The sequence below is a fragment of the Myxocyprinus asiaticus genome, chromosome 26 (assembly GCF_019703515.2).
Source record: "Myxocyprinus asiaticus isolate MX2 ecotype Aquarium Trade chromosome 26, UBuf_Myxa_2, whole genome shotgun sequence".
Classification (NCBI taxonomy): domain Eukaryota; kingdom Metazoa; phylum Chordata; class Actinopteri; order Cypriniformes; family Catostomidae; genus Myxocyprinus; species Myxocyprinus asiaticus.
Genome location: NC_059369.1, coordinates 7,982,626 through 8,003,998, shown reverse-complemented (window position 1 = coordinate 8,003,998; position 21,373 = coordinate 7,982,626). Strand labels below are relative to the sequence as shown.

Below are 21,373 nucleotides of genomic sequence, written 5' to 3'. Positions count from 1 at the left end.
ATCCCATCAGATTTTCCACACATCATGTTGTCTGGAGTGTTTTGTCTATTTAATGTAATTGGAAAGATATTTTTTTCAACGTTTGTCCCATTGAAGAGACAGTACATCTATCCCTCACAGCCTCGTTGTCATTCCCATTAAAAATCAAAGATGGTGCTGCTGTGAATAAAGTCTATAGTTTGTCAATGAGCGCATTTACATTCACAATCTTACACTGATTATGCTTAATAAGCCTGCAATGTGTAAGGTCATGTAAACACAGTAACCAATTTCCCTTTATCTGGGTAAGGTCATAAATGGTACATTTTTGCCCATTACAACACAACTCACGATGCATGTAAACACCTTCACCATCATTCTTACCAGCTTATCTAATGTGCACAAGTACGCATGACTGTTTACATTCTGACATCAAAAAGAGAGGATGATTGCAAACCTCATGAAAACCCTTTTTTGTTTGTTTTTTTGCATTGTTTTTTTGCATTGTTTTTGCATTTTTCACTAAGCGGATTCTTGGTAGCTATATACATATTGGTGTGCATGTTAATGCACTCACTTACTACGTTTATATGGACACCCGAAAGTGGCTTATTGCAAGAAAGTGGCGTACCCATTTACATGCACTGTATAAGCGGCGTACTCTTTACTCCCGTATACATGCGGCTCGGTCAGTAAGCGGCTTTCTCCACAGTACCGTAATTTTCCCACAAAGGTTGTGTAAATAACACATGGCATTCGAGGAAGACTTCGCTATTTTATTCTCTGTTTCTTTGCTTTATTTCCAGATATTCTAGAGTTGTTGCTGTGTTTGTTTCCTTAACTTTCCATCTTGACCTGTAGTGGAGTTGTGTTGCAATAGTGGGGTTTCCCCCTTATGTCAAACTCTGTGATTCCGCCAGTGTACTTGAGCGCTTATACATGAATGCAAGGGACAGTCAATATTTTACATTGACTGTTGTTGGGCTCCATCCTATTATGTTTGTTATCTGGTCTGTTCACGCACATGCGCACTCCTAAAAACCCTGTAAGAATGCCACTTAAGTGTTTACATGGCCAAAATAAGCAACGTTCTCTGGGAGAAACCCAGGTATGTTAAACATCTTTCTCTTAATCCCTTAAGCGGCGTAAGGAAAATGGTGTTCTTGTTTACATGATGTTTCAGAATTCTATTTTCAGTAAAAACCCTGGAATAAACCGTTTTCTTTTTTCTTCTTCTTTTTTTTCTATTTTTTTTTTTTTAATTGTATCCCCTTTTCTCCCCAATTTTGGAATGCCCAATTCCCACTACTTACTAGGTCCTCGTGGTGGCGCGGTTACTCACCTCAATCTGGCAGAGGGCAGGTCTCAGTTGCCTTCGCTTCAGGCTTGCTGTGCATGACACCGCGGAGACTCACAGCATGTGGAGGCTCATGCTACTCTCCACGATCCATGCACAACTTACCACGCGCCCCATTGAGAGTGAGAACCACTAATTGCGACCACGAGGAGGTTACCACCTGTGACTCTACCCTCCCTAGCAACCGGGCCAATTTGGTTGCTTAGGAGACCTGGCTGGAGTCACTCAGCACGCCCTGGATTCGAACTCGTGACTCCAGGGGTGGTAGTCAGTGTCAATACTCGCTGAGCTACTCAGGCCCCGAATAAACCGTTTTCTTAAGTGCATGCAAAAATGGTCAATGTTTTGGTTATAAAATAACAAATGCAATGCACAGTTTCTTACTGTTGAATGGGTGTATTTTATTTTATTTATTTTTTTATTATTGATTTCACAAGACAACCAAAATGTGTAATATGGTACTTAAAGAATACTTTGAACAACACACAAACACTTAAAGTCTTGATGGTTTCCACCCCCAAAGAGTTTCTTAAATTGCCACCTACTGCCTGATTTCACTCAGTATAACGATAAAGTTAGGTTTTCTACTACAATATATTTTTGTAGGCCTATAGGATTCAGCCAAAATTATAATAATATTAATGAATTGTGAATTAAATAATTGTTCTAATCTGTAAAACCAAGAAGCACATTGTCTCTCAACAGTGAGATGGGTCTAACACTGAATATGCTCATTAATGAATTTCTGTGGTTTACAGCAATCATTAGGTGAACACTGACAAAACATTGAGGAAAAAAAAAATAAAGCAGTTTCTGGGTAGTCGTTACTAAAATTCACCATTTTTGCCTTTTAAAGTGTGACACATTCCACTATTGTACTCAATAAAACACAATTTTTTCCAATTACATTTTAAAGAGAGCATCGAACGGGTGTATTTTCTAGTCGGTGTTTATCTACACCAGCGGTATCGTGAAGTCGCGCGGACTGAGAGCACGCGCGCCGCTGCAGTGATCGTGCCGCGCGCTCCCGTTTCAGTAGCAGCAGCAGGAGGAGGAGGAGGAGGAGGAGGAACTAGCAGTATAATCCGCTCGTTAATGGTGACAGCGACGCGACACGAGCGATTTTAATCGATCTATGCAGGGCATCGGACACTGTGGAACATATTTCAGCAGAGCCCGTGTGTGTTTAAACGCGCGGTGTGTTTTAAGAGGTGGCTGAACGGCGGCCAGGCCGGACGCAGGCAAATGGGATTCCCGGTGTAGATGGAGAGAAAGCAAGCGGGCGGAAAAGCGTCGCTGCTGTAAATAATTCAATATCGGCGCGTTCAACGAAAATGCATCTGCACCAGGTGCTGACGGGGGCCGTTAACCCGGGGGACTGCTGCTACTCCGTTGGAAGCGTCCACGACGTCCCTTTCACGGTGAGTGAAATAAACCTGCGCGGCGCGTTTTTTAACGCCTGTGTGCGATCCGAAGCCAGAGACGCACGCGATCGATGATGAAGCGTGACGCTTTGAATATGCAGCCTTTGGGCATCATCATCACTACCATCATCATCTACATGACGGGTGCATGTGTTCAGTGTGCCATCTGTCATCCGTTCAAGGTTATCCGCGGTGTGCATATGTGTGTGTCCCTGCAGATCAGGAGCACACACACCTCTGCGGTGTGTCAATCTCTGCAAACTCTAATAGGCACGACTGAATGAATGCATGGCATGCTATGCATGTTTATAGCTGTTTAAATGCTCTGTCATGATGATGCATGAAGGGAGCCCGATGTGTGATATTGTGTTTCAAACCTAGTAAGCAGCCTCCTTAGATACCAGAGGTTCTGACTTTGAATGTGCCCGATATCATGCTCAAAATGCGGTCTAGGTTGGCATCTCATCGGGCAATGTGGTTGGATGTTGAGCCCATCAGCTTTACACTCAGTGACGTCACATAGTAGAGTACAGTTGACAGGCCAGAGTCTTCGTAATGTGAAGAACTGATCACTGTTTGTCATGCACAGTCTCTGTGCACAAATACAGCAAAATGCATTGTAACTCCAAGGTGTCATGAACTAGAAGAAAATATGCACAGGCTTTTGCTATAGGCATAAAAAATTGAAATAAACATATAGTAAAAACCTAGACATAGAAAGAAAAATAAATAGAGACAAACAGAAATAGAGATGTGATATATATTTTATTAACATAGTACCATATGCTATTTAAAATATATATTTATTAGGGCTATCAACTGATTAAAATTTTTAAATGATTTAATTACATGATACGCCCATCCAGTTAATCACACATAAATAAGTATAATTATTTATGTAAATAATTTTATAAATGATTTTTATATAATTGATTGCAATGAATTGACAGCCATAATATTTATTTACAATATAGACAGTCACATTTTGGCTATTTAAAATAGCTGTATTAAACATGCATTTTATCTAGCAGGAATGCATGCTGTTTGCCAGCACTCCTGTCTTGCCGCTTCCATGATGCTGTTTGGTGAAAGTGAAGACTGCAGTGATCAGTGCTGTTTTTAAAAGAGAAAAAACAGAGAAAACTGCTTTTACCAGGAATTGAGTTTAAGATAGGGGTTCGTGTTTTAGCAATCAAAACACTTTAGTAACCATTTACTATACATTTTTGAACCGGTCAGGTAACATAAAAAGCAGGGTCTCAATAATACAAGGTGCTCTGCCGGGCGCTCTGATTCATCAGACGTCATAACAGGGATTTCATGAAGCAAAAACAAGAACTGAAACCTGCAATTCATTCTGAATATTACTCTGTGGTTGAACTCAAGTTCTGCATTAAAAAGTCCACGCACAAACACTTTTGAAATGATCGCTATTAGCTTTTGTAATAGCTGTGAATTTTATCACACTAGTAAAATCACACATAATGTTTTCGTCTTGTGGCTGGACTTTTGATACAGTGTGAGTTTTAATGTTTATGGTCTGGCCCCATTCACTTCCATTGTAAGTGCCTCAGTGTAACCCAGATTTTTGCTTTTATTTAAAAGAATGAGGGATGAGTCAGTTATTATTTTGTGGAAATCAACATTTTGCCACAGGTTTTGCTAATTGAGCTTAAAGGAGTAGTTGACTCAAAAATAAAAATTCTCTCATAATTTTCTCACCCTCATGCCATCCCAGATGTGTATGACTTACTTTCTTCTTCAGAACACAAATGAAGAATTTTAGAAGAATATCTCAGCTCTATAGGTCCATAAAATGCAAGTGAATGGGTGCCAAATTTTTGATGCTCCAAAAAGCACATATAGCCATCATAAAAGTAATACGTTCTACTCCAGTGGATTAATTAATGTCTTCTGAAGTGAAACACTAGGTGTGTGTAAGAAATATATAAATATTTAAAACTTAAATCTATGTATGAATATCTATGCAGAGGAGGCTTACACGCTTGCATCATGTGAGAGGCAGATTGAACTCCACCCTCGTCAACGTACAAACCTCAAGCTGGCCGGAAGCGAACATTTTTAGTAAAAAAAGTTTTAAATATTGATCTATTTCTTACACCTAGCGTTTCACTTCAGAAAACATTAATTAGACGTCGTATGGATTATTTTGATGGCTATATAGTATTTTTTGGACCTTCAAAAAGTTGTCACCTAAAGAGCTGAGATATTCTTCTAAAAATCTTTGTTTGTGTTCTGCACAAGAAAGAAAGTCATTTACACCTTGGATGGCATGAGAGTGAGTAAATGATGAGAGAATTTTCATTTTTGGGTGAACTATCAATGTAACTTGTATTGAACCCGGAATATTCCTCACAGAATAGTTCATGGGGACGTTATGCGCCAACTACCCTCAAGTATTTCCTGTTGGACCTGTTCTGTTGCAGACCTGGAAACATCCAGAATAGTATGGGCTCAGTTATCATGCAGTTTTAGATGGTGACCAGGAATTTCTCGAACCCGATCTGAATGTAGATTTGTCGAGTGTACGGCTGGGCTGAGAGCTGCTCAGCAGTGGGTGTGTGAGAACTGTCAGTCTCACTCTCGGAGTGTCAGTCCTTTGGCCGTTTTTGACTTCCTGCCTGTCGCATCAGCATGACGTTTACCAACGAAAACTGCAAACCCGCAGGCTGTCAAACGAGGAACATCTTTCATATCTCTTTTCATTTGTCACTCCCCTCTGTGTACGAATCAGTGGTGTTTATTGGCTTGGGATGGTGGGGTGCCACGTGAGTGTATAATGCTGGTTGTCATTAGATATGGCATTAAAACACATCCCAGCACAGCATGTCTGAATCTGTTACGGTCACGTCATCCTCAAGGCTGACACACTCTCTCAGACTTCTGTTGATTCCTCCTCGCAGGGATTGCTGGGATTATTAGCCAGCAGGAATTGAGGATGGATCATCACGCTAGAGGGTTTAACGCTCTTGGCATTTATTTGGGTGCTGTATCTTTACTGAAACATGATTTCATCTATAGTCGTAGCATTGAGTGAAGGCAATAATCACTCTACACAATTACACAGATGCATTGCAAGTGCATTTGCGTTGGTCATGCATAAAAGCTAATATGTCGAATTTTTTGGATGTTTAATACTTGTATCCCACCTTAATATGAATATTAGTTAACAATAAGGAAACCATTTGCAGTTATTTTTCAAGCAGGCACGAGACACAAATTCCCCAGATATTTAAAATAAGACTGTCACATAAAAATGCAAAATTTGAATATTTGTCGTTTTTAAGATTAAAATCGAATGCTAAAATGAGCATTCGAATTTTGGATTTGTGCCAAGCATTGATTACGACTTATGTTCTTGGGCAAAAACAGACAAAGTGCAATGAATAAAACGCATTTTAAAGGTTGAATCTTTTTTTTACATTTTCACAGCTTGTCAAAAAATACATCGTTACTGCACGAGATGTTGAAAAACAGCTTGCATGGAAAAAGACAGATGCGTTCGCAGTGAACAGCCCCCAGAGGTGGAGGACTTTGGCGGTTGTGTCTTGACTATGCCTTGCTGTCTTTTCAGCATCTCGCTGCATAAGCATTTGATGCGTACATACATCTGTATTTAATGAAAAACACTAAGTTACAGACGGTTTTATGAAGCCTGAGTCTGTGGTAGTACTATGGCACCGGAATAGGTTACTCTGCAACACTAAGTTAACATAAAAACCTCAATTGTAGCCTGAAGCTCATTTTACTTTTTTTACTTAATATTTCAGCATATGAACAGTCTTAATCTTTTGACTTTATCAATGCCTTCATAATAAATTCCTCTTGTTGTTTTAGGCTCATCTGTGATCCGGTAACACTACAATAAGGATATTGATAAGGTATTTGTTAACATTAATTAACTACAGTACGTTAGTTAACTTGAACTAAAAGCGGTTAATGTTAACTTCAACATATGCAAATAATTTTTTTTTTAATTAAAAGTTGAATAATTTAACATTATTTGATGCATTATGAACTAACATGAACTAAAATTGTTTACCAAAAGTAATACATTCTGTAAAAATCATTGTTCATTGTTAGTTCATGTTACCTAATGCAATGTTAACAAATAGAATCTTATTGTAAAGTGTTACCTGTTATTCAACGTTTTAAATATTACATAATATCAGGCCTAATATCTAGTTATGGGTTTATTATGAGTTTAGTGCCTCTAGTGCCTTGATTTACAGCTAATTTTGTATTTTATTTGATTTTATAACTAACAAAAATAGGTTTAGGTTTATTTCATTTAGCTAATTGGTTCAATTAAATTGTTGTCAGAAACAGAGGCCATGCTGTGCGTTTTGCTTAAACTAGTAGTTGACTGTACAGGCAATCTGCTAGTTCAAGCAACGTTCAAGGTTATGGTTATTTTCGATACAATATCTGTGGACAACATGAGTGGCCTTCTGTCAGTTACGAAATACAATCATTTAAACTTTCCCTTTAGTGTGTACAGGAAATGCACGGGAATTGTGTGTATAGTAAAACACTTTCAAAGGAAGCCTAGCAAGCAAACATCATAAATAAAAGTTTAAAATATGCAGCTATCACACTGTTTGTCACACTTCATTTCAGTTATTTAGGTTCAAAAGTTCAGTTCATGTGAGATCAATTCATTATTAATTCAATTTAGTTAAGTTAAATTCAGTTCAGATGAATTTGAGTTCAATCTAATTTGATTACGTTGTTCAATTTAGTTTCATTTTCATCCAATTCAGTGAAATTTAAGTCAGTACAAAGAGGTTATTCAGTTCAGTCAAGTTTTGTTAAATTTGAGTTCAGTTGAATGCAATTGTTATGTTCGATTCAGTTTTATTTCTATCCGATTCAGTGAAATTCTTTCAGTAATGTTAAGTTCAATGTAATTCAGTGAATTTCAATTCAATACAGCAGTTCAGTTTATTTGAAATAAATTCAGTTCAATTAAGTGAACTTAAATTGAGTTCCGTTTAATTGAGATCAATTACAGTTCAGTCTAATTCAGTTCAGTTCAGATGAATTTGAGTTCAATTTAATCAAGTTACAGAGATGGATACTCGAGTCTGCAACTCTGACTCGAGTCGCACTTAAGTCACAAAAAAAAATACATGCGGCTCGACTCGGACTTGTAAACAATTGACTTGAGACATGACTTGGACTCGAGATCAGAGACTCGTGAAAAACACAAGTCAATAGCATGTTTAAATTCATTTTTAACATATCCCTTGAAGAGGAAAAATGTCCGGGATAGAGTGGAGGCGCCGCAGCCGCTTCCCTGTTGTCTGACTCATTCCTGCAGATCAGTTCAATCTCGTTGTAGGTATGGATGATTCAAAAGAACCGACTCGATAGAACGATTAGTTCATTAATTGAAATCTTTGCTTCGACACGATGGCATCGTCTAAACGCCCTTTATCAAAACGTTTGGATTCAAATTTCAATTTAATAGCAATAAAGAGAATGCTATATGTAAAACAATGCTATATGTAAAATATGTAAAACATTTGATGAACATCAAAGACACTAGCACAATTACATTGAACTTCATTAAACATTTGAAAACAACCCCATAAAAAGTGAGTCAGTCTTTCATGCTGTGAAAATAAATATTTTTCTGTCAATGTGTTCATAAACAAAATGACCCGTCTAATCACTGTTTGATATCACTTGATTTTACGTCCCTACTGCGTTTTTTTTTTTTTTCTGCACTGTTTACAGGGTTCACACAAGTGCTGGAATGTTGTTGCCTTGTTTTGTTGAAAAGTGCTTGAAATTAAAAAGTATAATTTTTCCGTGTAATGTGTGTCCATCAAATATGACATCTACACACTCCACTTTCATAAAATAATGTGTCATTTAATATCTTTTCTGTTCGTTACGGTCAGATAAAAAAGTAAAAATAAATAGTAATTTTAATCACACATAGCACAGATGCGATTAAAAAACCCTGAGAGGCTTCTATCTCTTGTTAAAAAATTAACTGCAATATGAGTCTGAGAGATGCAATTAAACTCTTAAAGTGACAGTACCATTTTAGCACTTGTTATATGAATGAATGTAAACTTAATGTTATTTCTTGTAAATTGTACACATTATTTCAAACACTGACTCCTCAGATCAGCTCATAGATTTTTATGTTTACATTTTTGTTTTTAAATGCGATTATATGATGAAAAAAATATTATTACAAAATTATAGCCTACACTTTCACATACTTTTTCAGGACAGTTTCTGTTCAGTTCTGTTGCTTTTTCTGCACCTGATCAGCATGAATAGCCCACTATTTTAATGCTTATTTGTTTGTGTTCTTTTGTTATAGAGAAAGGTATGAAAAACTCTTTTATATTGTGTATTAAAGAACTTTATTTTGATGAGAAATTATAACGTGCATTTTGCCCATTTAAAAAAATAAAATAAAATAAAATTCTGTCATAATTTGACATGTAAGTGTTGTTATATCAAATCGAGATTATATTGAATCGTGAACCTCAAAACGTATATCGAACCGCATCGAGAGATAACAATATCGTCCCATCCCTACTTTTACAGTGTATGCAGTTGTTGTGCATATGGGATTTTCATAGATGTTATCCCAATGATGGCTGAAGTCTTGTTAAACGTTAAAAGTCTATAATGCAGTCTTTGTTCACTGAATTCACAAAGCAAAGTTAGCTATATGCAAATTTGATATTAATTGTTTGTTGATTGTTTACTGTATAAAAAACCTTATTTACTTTTTTGACAAGTTTAAATGAATGAACAAGGCAATCCTTAGAAGGAATCAGTTTTAATATTTCAAAATTGAATTAGCATACAGCATTTATTAAACTAACCAGCTGCAGATAAAGAACTATTGCTGAAAAAGAACTAAGACTTGACGTAGTCTTGTGACCAAAGACTTGAGACTTCACTTCGACTCTACCTCAGGGACTTGTGAACATGTCTGTCAAGTTACATTCAATTCAGTGTAGTTTCTATTATATTCAGTTCAATTCAGTTCCATCCAGTTCAGTTTAATTTAATGCAATTTAATTAAATACTGTTCAATTCAGTTGAGTTTAGTTCTGCTGAGTTCTGGTTAGATCAGTCTAGTTCTGTTCAACTTGAGTTCAATTGAATGCAATAAAGTTATGTTCAATTCAGTTTTGTTTCTATCCAGTTCAGTGAAATACATTTCAGTAATTGTTCAGTTCAATTAAGTTCAATCTAATACAATGAAGTTTAAATTCAGTTCTGTTCAATTTAGTTCGATTCAGTTAAATTAACTTCAGCTCTGTTCAATTCAGTTTAAATTCAAACTTAAATTCAATTAAATTCAGTTCAGTTAAATTGAGATCAATTCAATTTGAGTCTAATTCAGTTATGTTTAATTCAGTTCAGATGAATTTGAGTTCAATTCAAAGTAAGTTACATTCAATTCAGTTTTGTTTCTATCATAGTCCATTCAATTTAGTGAAATTCAATTCAGTACTGTTCAGTTCAAATCAGATCCATCCAGTTCAGTTCAATTTAATGAAATGTAATTAAATACTGTTCAGTTAAATTCAATTGAATTTAGTTAACCCTCTGGGGTCTGAGGGTGTTTTGGGCACTGGAGAAGTTTTGACATGCCTTGACATTTGTGCTTTTTTCAGTTGCTTAAAAACATATTAATGGCTAAAGTCTGATAACACTGTATTCAGCACAAACTGGGATACAATAATATGTGAACAACATATTATTACAAATATGTACATGTTTGTATTTTTGAGAAAATAATGTTTATGCGTGGTTTTTGAAAAACAAATTTAAGTCACTGAAATAAGGCCATATAACACATACTAAAGATTTGTTCACAAGACTTTTGAGAACTGGATCTTGTAGCCTAGAGTTTTTGCTACAAAAATGATGTGAAAACCATCCTGATCACTCATTCATACAAAACAATATAGTCATTTAACTTTTGTAAGACACTTTTAGTGTTAGAAAGGACATATGCGAGGAGGCGTGGATGATCATGAATATTGATGTGATTCACACCTGAGGAGACAAAGACCCCTCCCCTGAGAGAGAATGAATGTGAGGAGACTTAATGATTGAATGTATTGTTTGTAGCTTATTCACAAAATCAAGTTTAAGTTAAAAGTAATCTGACTATACATTTTCTTTACATAAAGACTTTAGACCTATACTACCGTTTAAAAGTTTAGATCTGTAAGATGTTTTAATGTTTTTAAAAGAATTCTCTTCTGCTCACCAAGGCTGCATTTATTTGATCCAAAATATAGCAAAAACAGTGATATTGTGCAATATTTTTACAATTTAAAATAACTGTTTTTTTTTCTATTTGAATATATTGTAAAATGCAATTTATTCCTGTGATCAAAGCTGAATTTTCAGCATCATTACTGCAGTCTTCAGTGTCACATGATCCTTCAGAAATCATTGTAATATGCTGATTTTCTAATATGGGCATATTTACAGCACATTTTACACATTTACACCCAAACAGATATTTGCAAGCACAATCTTCCTGGATGATAATGAGGCAGCATAAACACTAGTTAAAATATAATCTAAACATTCATATTATTTTTATATCATATTACATATCATATTAATATCATACAGCATACAATTCAAATACCTGCTTTAGCCGAAACAACATTTAAACGTAACTAAAACTTCAATAAAGTAAACATATTTCAAATTTCAATACTTTGAATATTGGCTGGCAGGTCTGGAAATAGTCCAACTAGTAAAATATGTACATGTTTATATAAAATAGCATGTCAACTAATGTAAGTAAAGACTTCTCATCCGGAATTGTATCCTCGGCTGGATCAAGTCGCTCTTCAAAATGTAAACGATCATCGTCGGAGTCCCGCTCTTCTTCTGAGGAAAATGTGAACTCTTCCTCACTATCCAGGACCATCTGTAGAGCTTCCTCACCTGTGTAGCGTGCCATCTTCCAAACGCGCAGGAAAGTGAATGAATCTGATGATGAAACTTGATGTTTTTTAAGGCACTGTTGGGGGCGTTTACCATTTGCATTGATCACTTCAGCACATTACCGTATGAATAGCGCGCTCTGCTGGTGGGTGGGATCTCATTAGGGATAATGAGCTGAGCCAGGAGAAACTGTACATCGCTTTGTTTCATACAGATTACATTGCAGGAGAATATTTGTTTTAAATTTGATTTATTTAATTTATTTAAAAGTAGACATTTTAAGCTTTCTTTAGACATATGTTTCACGTTTGTGTGATAAGTATTCGCGGAGTTTCACTTCATTTTTGTGAAGATGCTCACGGAGACAGAGACAGCTGAAAGCGCACCCTGTTTATTTTCTTTATTTTACAAAAGCACAAGGTTTTGTTGTTATTGTGAGTGTACACAAATAGTAGACACTTTATAGTTTCTAATGATGTCTTACACTTATCTGTATGCCCAAAAATGTATGTATTTTAAGTTGTTTCCACTGTTATGAGGAAAAAAATTCAGCAAAAATCCGTCGACCCCAGAGGGTTAAACTGAGTGTTGGTTAGTTCAGTCTAGTCATGTTAAATTTGAGTTCAATTTAATTCCATTCAGTTTTGTTTCCAGTTCAATGAAATTCATATCAGTACTGTTCAGTTCAATTCAGTAAAGTTCTCTTTAATTAAGATCAATTCAATTTAGTCAAATTCAGTTAATTTCAATTCAGTTCAGATGAAGTTGAGTTCAATTTAATACAATTAAGTTACGCTCAATTCAGTGTTCGGTACAGTTCAATTCAGTGAAATTTAATACAGTACTGTTCAGATCAATTCAATTAAGTTGGCTTCAACTGAGTTTTAGTAAATTCAGTTCAGTTGAATCAAATTCATTTAAGTTCTGTTTAATTTGAATTTAGTTTAATTCAATTCATTTATGTTCGATTAATTTTTGTTTAAATCTAGTTTATTGAAATTAATTTCAGTAATGTTCAGTTCAGTACTATGTAGTTCAATTCAGTTCAGCCCAATTCAAGGAAATTAAATTCAATACTATTTTCAGTTCAGTTGAGTTTAGTTCAGCAGAGTTCTGTTCAGTTTAGGTCAGTTCAGTCCAATTCAGTAAAGTTGAATTCAGTTCCATTCTGCACAGTTCAGTTCACTTAACTTCAGTTCAGCGGTATGTAGTTGGGAATCTAATTGGGACTAGCACTAGTTGGTACTGCTCAATTCAGTTCAGTTCTTTATTATTATTATTATTATATCAGTATTATTAGAAAAATGCATCTGTATTGCTGAACTATTATGCAAGAAAATACTAAAGAAAGAAAAATAAGACCAAAACAATAGTTGGCCCTATAGTTAAAAGTCACACCAGTGATAAATATCAGTTTCTCAGTTAAACTATACATACACTCTCTTTTGCATATTAATGTGTATGTTTGTCCAGTTCTGTCTATAATGGCAATGCATGTCATTTTAAGCTTATTTGCTTTCAAAGCCTCTCTGCTGCTTCACATGAATAAGTCATAGGGAGGATGAGAACACACACACAAACAGAACAACAGGTGCAGCATTCAGCTCTTCAGTCTGGGCTGATTAGTGACTTGTGGCAACAAAGTGTGTGTGTGCATGTTCAGCATTAATGCTGCTGTAAAGATTTAGACAGACTGTTGTCGAAATTGTATACTAGTGTTCTGCCTACTGCACAGTATGTACTGGATACAGCATACTTTTAAAAATAGTAAGAACATTTTAAGAAACAGTATGCAGTATGCAATGCTAAATGTTTCAAAGATGACCTCATCATGTTACATGTTTAATTCAGCGAGTGGCGTCCATTTATCAACTTGCATTTTTATAATAATTTGTGTTTCTGTCTGGTCAATTAATGAGTCAAGAAGGAAATATCGGTTCATTCATCGAATTGAAAATGTAACGTCAAGTTGAGCACAGTGCATTGTGAGGTGCAATATTGTTCGCAGTGTGCAATATATACAGACAATGCACGTACTGTGCACAGTATATACACTGCATATTGCACCAAATAGATTAGTATGGAACGCTATTCTCTGAACATAACCAGACACACAGAATAGAGCTGAACTGAGCATGTGCAGTAGATCAGCTCCTGGAGGACATGTAACCCAGAAAAATATAAAATGCTTCAGTAAACTTATTTAGATAAAATGGACACATCTGTTTAAAGAACATCATCAACAGCAGACACATTAGAGGAGGTTGTGTGTGTGTACCTCTCTATTCTATGTGGAGCGGTACACTCATGATGGCACTATTTGACTTTGTGGTTAGCACGTTACTAAATTGTCACAATAACTATACTGGCAAGTCTCTGTGGTTAAACAGGCTAATTAATAATGTAAATATAAATGTTTACATGAGTGTGTGTGAAAATGACCTTTCTGACTCACTTTGTCTCTCTCTGTCAGTTGTTTTGTGCTGTGTGACACATATTGCTACATTTGTGTTGCCAAATCATTTTCAGTTTAACTGGTCATTGACAAACCATGCACAATAGAGACTGAAATATGAAAGTGACATAATAGTAATAATACAACAACAAAATAAGGAAGTGGAATTTGTGTTTTGCCTATAGGTAGGCAATTTCATTGTAAGTTCGGATCAATCACGTGACACTCTTGTCTGGATTTATTAAGTTATTCAAAAATTCTTTAAAATGGTATTCACTCAAAACAATGATTTGAATAAACCTCTGCTACTATGAACATTTTTCAAATTCTGTATTCAAAATAATTTTGATGTTTTTTTCTGGGGCTAAAGGAAAAAATGTTATGTGGTGTAACAGTCCAGAGACAGTAAAATAAATAAATATATAGATTAAAAATGTAAACATCAAAGCCTCATTAAAAGCTAAAATGTGGGCATGAGTAGTGCAGAATTTTTTTTTTTTTTTATTAATTACTTTTTTAAAAAAGCAATGAAACAAATTTGTTTTAAAATATTTTTAATATTTGAGAAACGTTTGTCCACCAAACATTTTGTTGTCATTTGTAAAAAAACAAAAATAAAACATTAAGGAGGAGCAATAAAGTCCCTCATTACTGTGGTAAAAAAAAAAAAAAAAAAAAATATATATATATATATATATATATATATATATATATATATATATATATATATATATATATATATATATTTTGACATTTTGTACAGGTTAAATTGAGAAACCCTAGGAAATTGTTTCTAAAAAAAAATCATGATATTTGTAAAAAAAAAAAAAAAAAAAAATACAGAAAACTTGAAAGTTTGAAAACTTTTTTTGAAATGTATGATTAAGTTGTGTACACTCTCATGGACTCAAGGTGCAATTAAATTATTTGAATATTTATACTTGATGGTAACGCCACAAGTCATTAAATCTTTTTTTTTTTTTTTTTTTTTTTTTAAATTGCAATAAATGTTTTCTTTTTTAATTATTATTATTATTATTATTATTTAATGTGTTTTGAACTAGATTTTTAAAAAGAGTTCTCATTTTTACAACCTTATTTGTGAATGACCCAGTCATCAAGTTCAGAGTCTATCTTTTGGGGTTTCATTTCTTGTAAAACATTTCACTGATCTTTCTTTTTTTCAGTCATAAAATAAAACTCAGTCAATATTGTATGCTTAGCATGGGCAAAGCATATAGCAATTATTTACTTTGATGGCAAAATAAAAACACAATTACTTAATTTCTCAATCGCAATGAACAAATAGTCTGCCATTGTGTACGGTCTTCTTAGAAGCTATTATATTACATTTACACCATAGCTTTGTATGGATTTCCCAATAATCCAGATTAGTTTCAATGGTTAAAAGTGATTTTATTTGCATTTACTGTTTAATTCTGATCTAGATAATCTGAAAGGGATTATTAGACATTATTTGAACATCCTGTTGATTGAACAGACTGTTGTCTTTGTTCAGTGTTTGGTATTGTAAGATGGGCTGTTGATTTAATGCGTTAATTCAGTGCAATTATTTATATAAAAAATATTGTGTTTAATTAACGCAGTTAATCATGTCCCCGGTAGAGGTGGGAAAAAAATATCCATATATTGTGATATTTTTCCATGTGATATTGTATCGATATTTGCAGGCCAAGTATCAATATTATAATTGACTTTTTTTTCACATTATGGTGATGGTAAATTTGTTTCTCTTTGCCAAATCGATCCAGGAATTCAACAACAGTCCCAAAGAAGGTGCAGTTATCATGCTCTACAGATAATCACCCATTGTTACTAAAATGTATTACAATTTTACGGTAGTAACATTAACGGAGGTATTTTGACAAAAACGTTAGTATCATATTGTTAACCTTTTAGGTGAAAACTATTATACTTTGTGTATTGAAACTGTGTTGTAATAAATAATGATTTTAAAGTGTTTAGGCTACGATTGTATTCATTAATACTATAATACATTTTTAGAAAGACTAGCTACATTGACTTAACCATTGATATAAAGACCCATTATGGTCTTATATGCTTATGGCTTTGCATTGTACTGTACATGGATATTAGGAAATAAACTCGCCTTGTTTTGTAAACTGGCACTTTCACATTAATTTAACAATGTATTTGGTGATTTGAAAACAGTTCTCTGAAATCCAATGAAGACGGATGAGAAACATTGAGTGAAATATCACAATATATCGTAGTTTTGAATCGCAATACACCAAAAATAAAGAATTGCAATAATATTGTATTGTGACCTAAATATCGATATAATATCATATCACCAGTTTCCTTGTGATTCCCAGCCCTAGTCCCCGGCCGTAATAAGAAATATACCTATTATTAAAGTAATTCAAGCTTGAAAAAACACTTGTGTTCAGCAGGGGGCAGTAAGCAAAACTCCAGCTGTATAAGCAACACCTACAGACAACAAACCAGGCTGTGTGCCTTTTGGTAGGGTGCATCCTCTGGAGGTCGCATTTATCGGCCGCATACGTCATCGAGGCTGTCTCGTTTTTATTTTGTATTTGTTTTATTGGGAATGCAAAAAAGGTTAAATGTAAGTGCATATATATAAAAGGCATTGTCAATAGATAAAAAAAAGAAAAAGACACATCCTTCCAAACGAGACACAGCCTCAGACTTGCTTAACACTAGCAACAGCACAAGATGAGTACGCGTTCTTGCATTCAAACAGCTGGAGTCCAACTCCGATGCAGGGATCTTGAGACATGTTTTTATAAGTGTTAAACTATGTTTAACTTGACACAGCGAACTAAGAACGTTGTATTTATGACGCTACGCAACCAAAGCACTCTAAAAGTGTGCATCTGAGGCATGTTTACAGTGACACGTCCTTAGAAAAACACTTATAATAAATATATTTCTGACAGATTGACAAATTCAGTTGCAAGATAGATTGCTGTGGACCGTAGGTCACTGATAGGCTTATGTTCAATAATATATACCCTTCTAATGCCACTTTTTGTCTTATCTATGCTTAACTGGTTTGCCACAATAATCTAATGCATTTTATTTATCTGAATTGTTATTTTTATAACATATAGTATATTTATAATTATTTAAATATAACTTTAGAATTATTTGACTATTCTAAATTGAATTTTTGTAGTTTGAGGGGCTTTCTCAGCAAATATTAATGTGATTATTTCGATTAATGCCATGTAATTAATTTGAGGAAAAATTGTAATTGATTGACAGCCCTGGCATGAGTTGTGTTTACATGAATGAATGAATGTATTTTTCTTTCTTTATTCAGGCGTATGGTTCAGGCTGTGATATTGTGATCCTCGCGAGTGATTTTGAGTGTGTTCAGATCATTCCTGGAGCTCAGAACGGGAACATCCAGGTGGGCTGTGTGGAGTGCTCACAACAGCTCGGCCGGGTAAGAGCAAACACAACATTTACATTATATTGACATTTATGCATTTAACAGACTCTTTTATATACCTCAACAAAAGCAATTTATCCATTCCCCAAAAAACTTCACTGTTTAAAACATAATCCTGATAACAAAAAAGAAAATCCAGAAAACAGTTCAGGAGTACTAGTTCTTTTGACATAAAAAAAAAAATCTTAAAATACTTGATATTCCTGACCAACTCTTGAATTGTAACACTAAATAATGCTATTAATGAGCACAAAACGTACTGTCAAGCAGGACTTACTTATAGTACTTAATCTGTGTCAATTTAAAGTCTTACCAGCAAACTTGTCAGTGGTTAAATGACATTGTCTGTTTTTGAGTGGATTTGGAGTAAATATTATGTAAAAGTTAATTTAATTTCAGCAATGTTTTGTAAATCTCATTAGCTATTATTAAATTGTATAATATCTACTGTGTCTGTCATCAGGCATTCTCTCAAGGTGTTGGCATCAATCTTTGATGGTTAGACATTAGCCACTTTCATGTTAAACACACCCATTAAAAAGCACTAAAGTTGCCTGATTACAATTAATTTATCATTTGTAATGATAAATGTGCTCTTCTTAAATTGTGTTTATTTCATTTTTAGATTGCTGCTTCTTATGGAAATACAGTGTGTATTTTCGAACCAATTGCTTCCAACCCAAACAAGCGTCATAAGGTGAGTTTAGCTCTGGAGGACAGTTCAGATATGCTTTCTTTGTTTAGTGATTTATCCAAATGAATGAAATGTGACCTTAGGGACATTTTTGTTTCATTTTTTTTTTTTTTTTTTATCATTTTGGCTGTGTTAATGCCAATGGCATACATTTTGCCAAAGGTGTGTATTTTTTGGGGAATTTTGATATTTCAGCCTCAGTTCCTATAATACATCTATAATACACTGTGTACACAAAATAAACTCAGCAAAAAAAGAAATGTCCCTTTTTCAGGACACTGTATTTTAAAGCTAATTTTGTAAAAATCCAAATAACTTTACAGATCTTTATTGTAAAGGGTTTAAACAATGTTTTCCATACTTGTTCAATGAACCATAAACAATTAATGAACATGCACCTGTGGAACGGTCGTTAAGACACTAACAGCTTACAGATGGTAGGCAATTAAGGTCACAGTTATAAAAACTTAGGATACTAAAGAGACCTTTCTACTGACTCTGAAAAACACCAAAAGAAAGATGCCCAGAGTCCCTGCTCATCTGCGTAAATGTGCCTTAGGCATGCTGCATGGAGGCATGAGGACTGCAGATGTGGCCAGGGCAATAAATTGCAATGTCCGTACTGTGAGATGCCTAAGACAGCGCTACAGGGAGACAGGAAGGACAGCTGATTTTCCTTACAGTGGCAGACCACGTGTAACAACATCTGCACAGGATCGGTACATTCGAATATCACACCTGCGGGACAGGTACAGGATGGCAACAACAACTGCCCGAGTTACACCCGGAATGCACAATCCCTCCATCAGTGCTCAGACAGTCCCCAATAGACTGAGAGAGGCTGGACTGAGGGCTTTCAGGCCTGTTGTAAGGCAGGTCCTTACCAGACATCACCAGCAACAACGTCGCCTATGGGCACAAACCCACCTTCGCTGGACCAGACAGGACTAGCAAAAAGTGCTCTTCACTGACGAGTCGTGGTTTTGTCTCACCAGGGGCGATGGTCGGTCTCGTGTTAATCGTCGAAGGAATGACCGAGGCCTGTACTCTGGAGCAGGATCGATTTGAAGGTGGAGGGTCCATCATGGTATGGGGCGGTGTGTCACAGCATCATCGGACTGAGCTTGTTGTGATTGCAGACAATCTCAACTATGTGCGTTACAGGGAAGACATCCCTTGTTGTGGTACCCTTCCCGCAGGCTCATCCTGACATGACCCTCCAGCATGACAATGCCACCAGCCATACTGCTCGTTCTGTGCGTGATTTCCTGCGAGACAGGAATGTCAGTGTTCTGCCATGGCCAGTGAAGAGCCCGGATCTCAATCCCATTGAGCACGTCTGGAACCTGTTGGATCGGAGGGTGAGGGCTAGGGCCATTCCCCCCAGAAATGTCCGGGAACTTGCAAGTGCCTTGGTGGAAGAGTGGGGTGACATCTCACAGCAAGAACTGGCAAATCTGGTGCAGTCCATGAGGAGGAGATGCACTGCAGTCCTTAATGCAGCTGGTGGCCACACCAGATACTGACTGTTACTTTTGATTTTGACCCCCCTTTGTTCAAGGACACATTATTCCATTTCTGTTAGTCACATGTCCGTGAAACTTGTTTTAAGTTTATGTCTTAGTTGTTGAATCTTTTTATGTTCATACAAATATTTACACGTGTTAAGTTCGCTGAAAATAAGAGCAGTTGAAAGTGAGTGAACATTCTTTTTTGCTGAGTTTAGTTACACTCAGGACCTTCAGGACAAAAATATCCCCATTGAAACCCATTAAAACTGCAATATTTGATCCCAGTGGCATTAAAGTATAAAATTATGAATTCTGTGATATTATGCTTTCATTCCGGAGTCCTGGCTTCAAAATTTACATTTTAAATATTTTCCACCAGATGGCGCCATTTTTCTCATGTTTAGCCTATGGAGCAAATACATGCTTTTTTCCTATTTTCTGTTTGTTGTATTATAGAGCACTGCAGGCCAACTGAATAAATGATGCAGCTAAAATTGTGTGGGTGTGTTGGTATGGATGTCAGAGTGTGTATTTTATGTGTGTATTGAGAAATGTGTGTGTGTGTGTGTGTGTGTAAAACAACAGCGGCATTATATAAACAAACTAGCATTTAAAGGTTTAAAATCCTGAAAATGAATGAATATTTGGTAGTTATGATCATGACTGATGTTGGTTAAAAAAATCGAAGTCAGTGAAAGTGGAAAATAATATTAATATATAATATTTTTATGGCAGTGTTTTGACGCTGACATTTTTGTCCTCTAAGGTGCTGAGTGTGTTTTTTTTGTTTATTTTATCTGACACGGCACAAAAAATAATAATGCATCAAAATCAGTGTTGTTGCTAATCATTGACATAACACAGACTGTGATAATCCACCCCCAAAAATTTCCCCTTAGCATTTAGTATATGGAAAATATATATATATATATATATATATATATATATATATATATATATATATATATATATATATTATTTTTTTTTTCATAAAAAACAACAGTGGCATTATATAAACAAACTGGCATTTAAAGGGTTAACATCTTGAAAACGAATGAATATTTGATAGTTATGATAAAGAATGATGTTGGTTAAAAAAATGTACTAATTGAAAGTGGAAAATAATATTAATATATAATATTATTATGGCAGGTTTTTGACACTGACATTTTTGTCCTAAGGACCTCTGAGTAACTTTTTTTTATTGATGCACAAGGGTTAAGGTCTTTAAAAGCACCTGCGAAACATAATTTTAAAAAGTGTAATGAGACTCTACAGTATTGGTAGGTATGAGTAGCATCTTGATTCCGTTATCTGTGCTGTCTGACTGACAGGTGGCGGCTTTTGAACGTTTGCATGCGTACTTGCTGGTGTCAAATACACTTAGTCAAACTTAGTCAGCCGTCTTGGCGAGGTAATAATGGAAACAGTTGGTTTGTCTTGTGAATGTGAACAGGTGTAACAAAACAACCTGCGTATTGTACCTTGCAGTGTCAATCCAGCCTGTGAAAATA

The 21,373-nt window shown here is 35.2% G+C and overlaps 1 protein-coding gene across 7 annotated transcripts in view; it reads left to right on the top strand.

Annotated features, from left to right (window-relative positions):
• The first annotated feature begins 2,388 nt into the window (after window positions 1-2,388).
• The window catches only part of dmxl2 (Dmx-like 2), an 89,499-nt gene continuing 70,514 nt past the window's right edge, over window positions 2,389-21,373 (top strand). For all 7 annotated transcript variants that reach the window (XM_051656694.1, XM_051656691.1, XM_051656689.1 and 4 more), the window contains exons 1-3: window positions 2,389-2,757; window positions 17,523-17,648; window positions 18,280-18,351. In XM_051656694.1, the coding sequence (XP_051512654.1) occupies window positions 2,671-2,757; window positions 17,523-17,648; window positions 18,280-18,351 (285 nt within the window). In that variant the 5' untranslated portion in view covers window positions 2,389-2,670. The remainder of the gene's footprint in view (window positions 2,758-17,522; window positions 17,649-18,279; window positions 18,352-21,373) is intronic.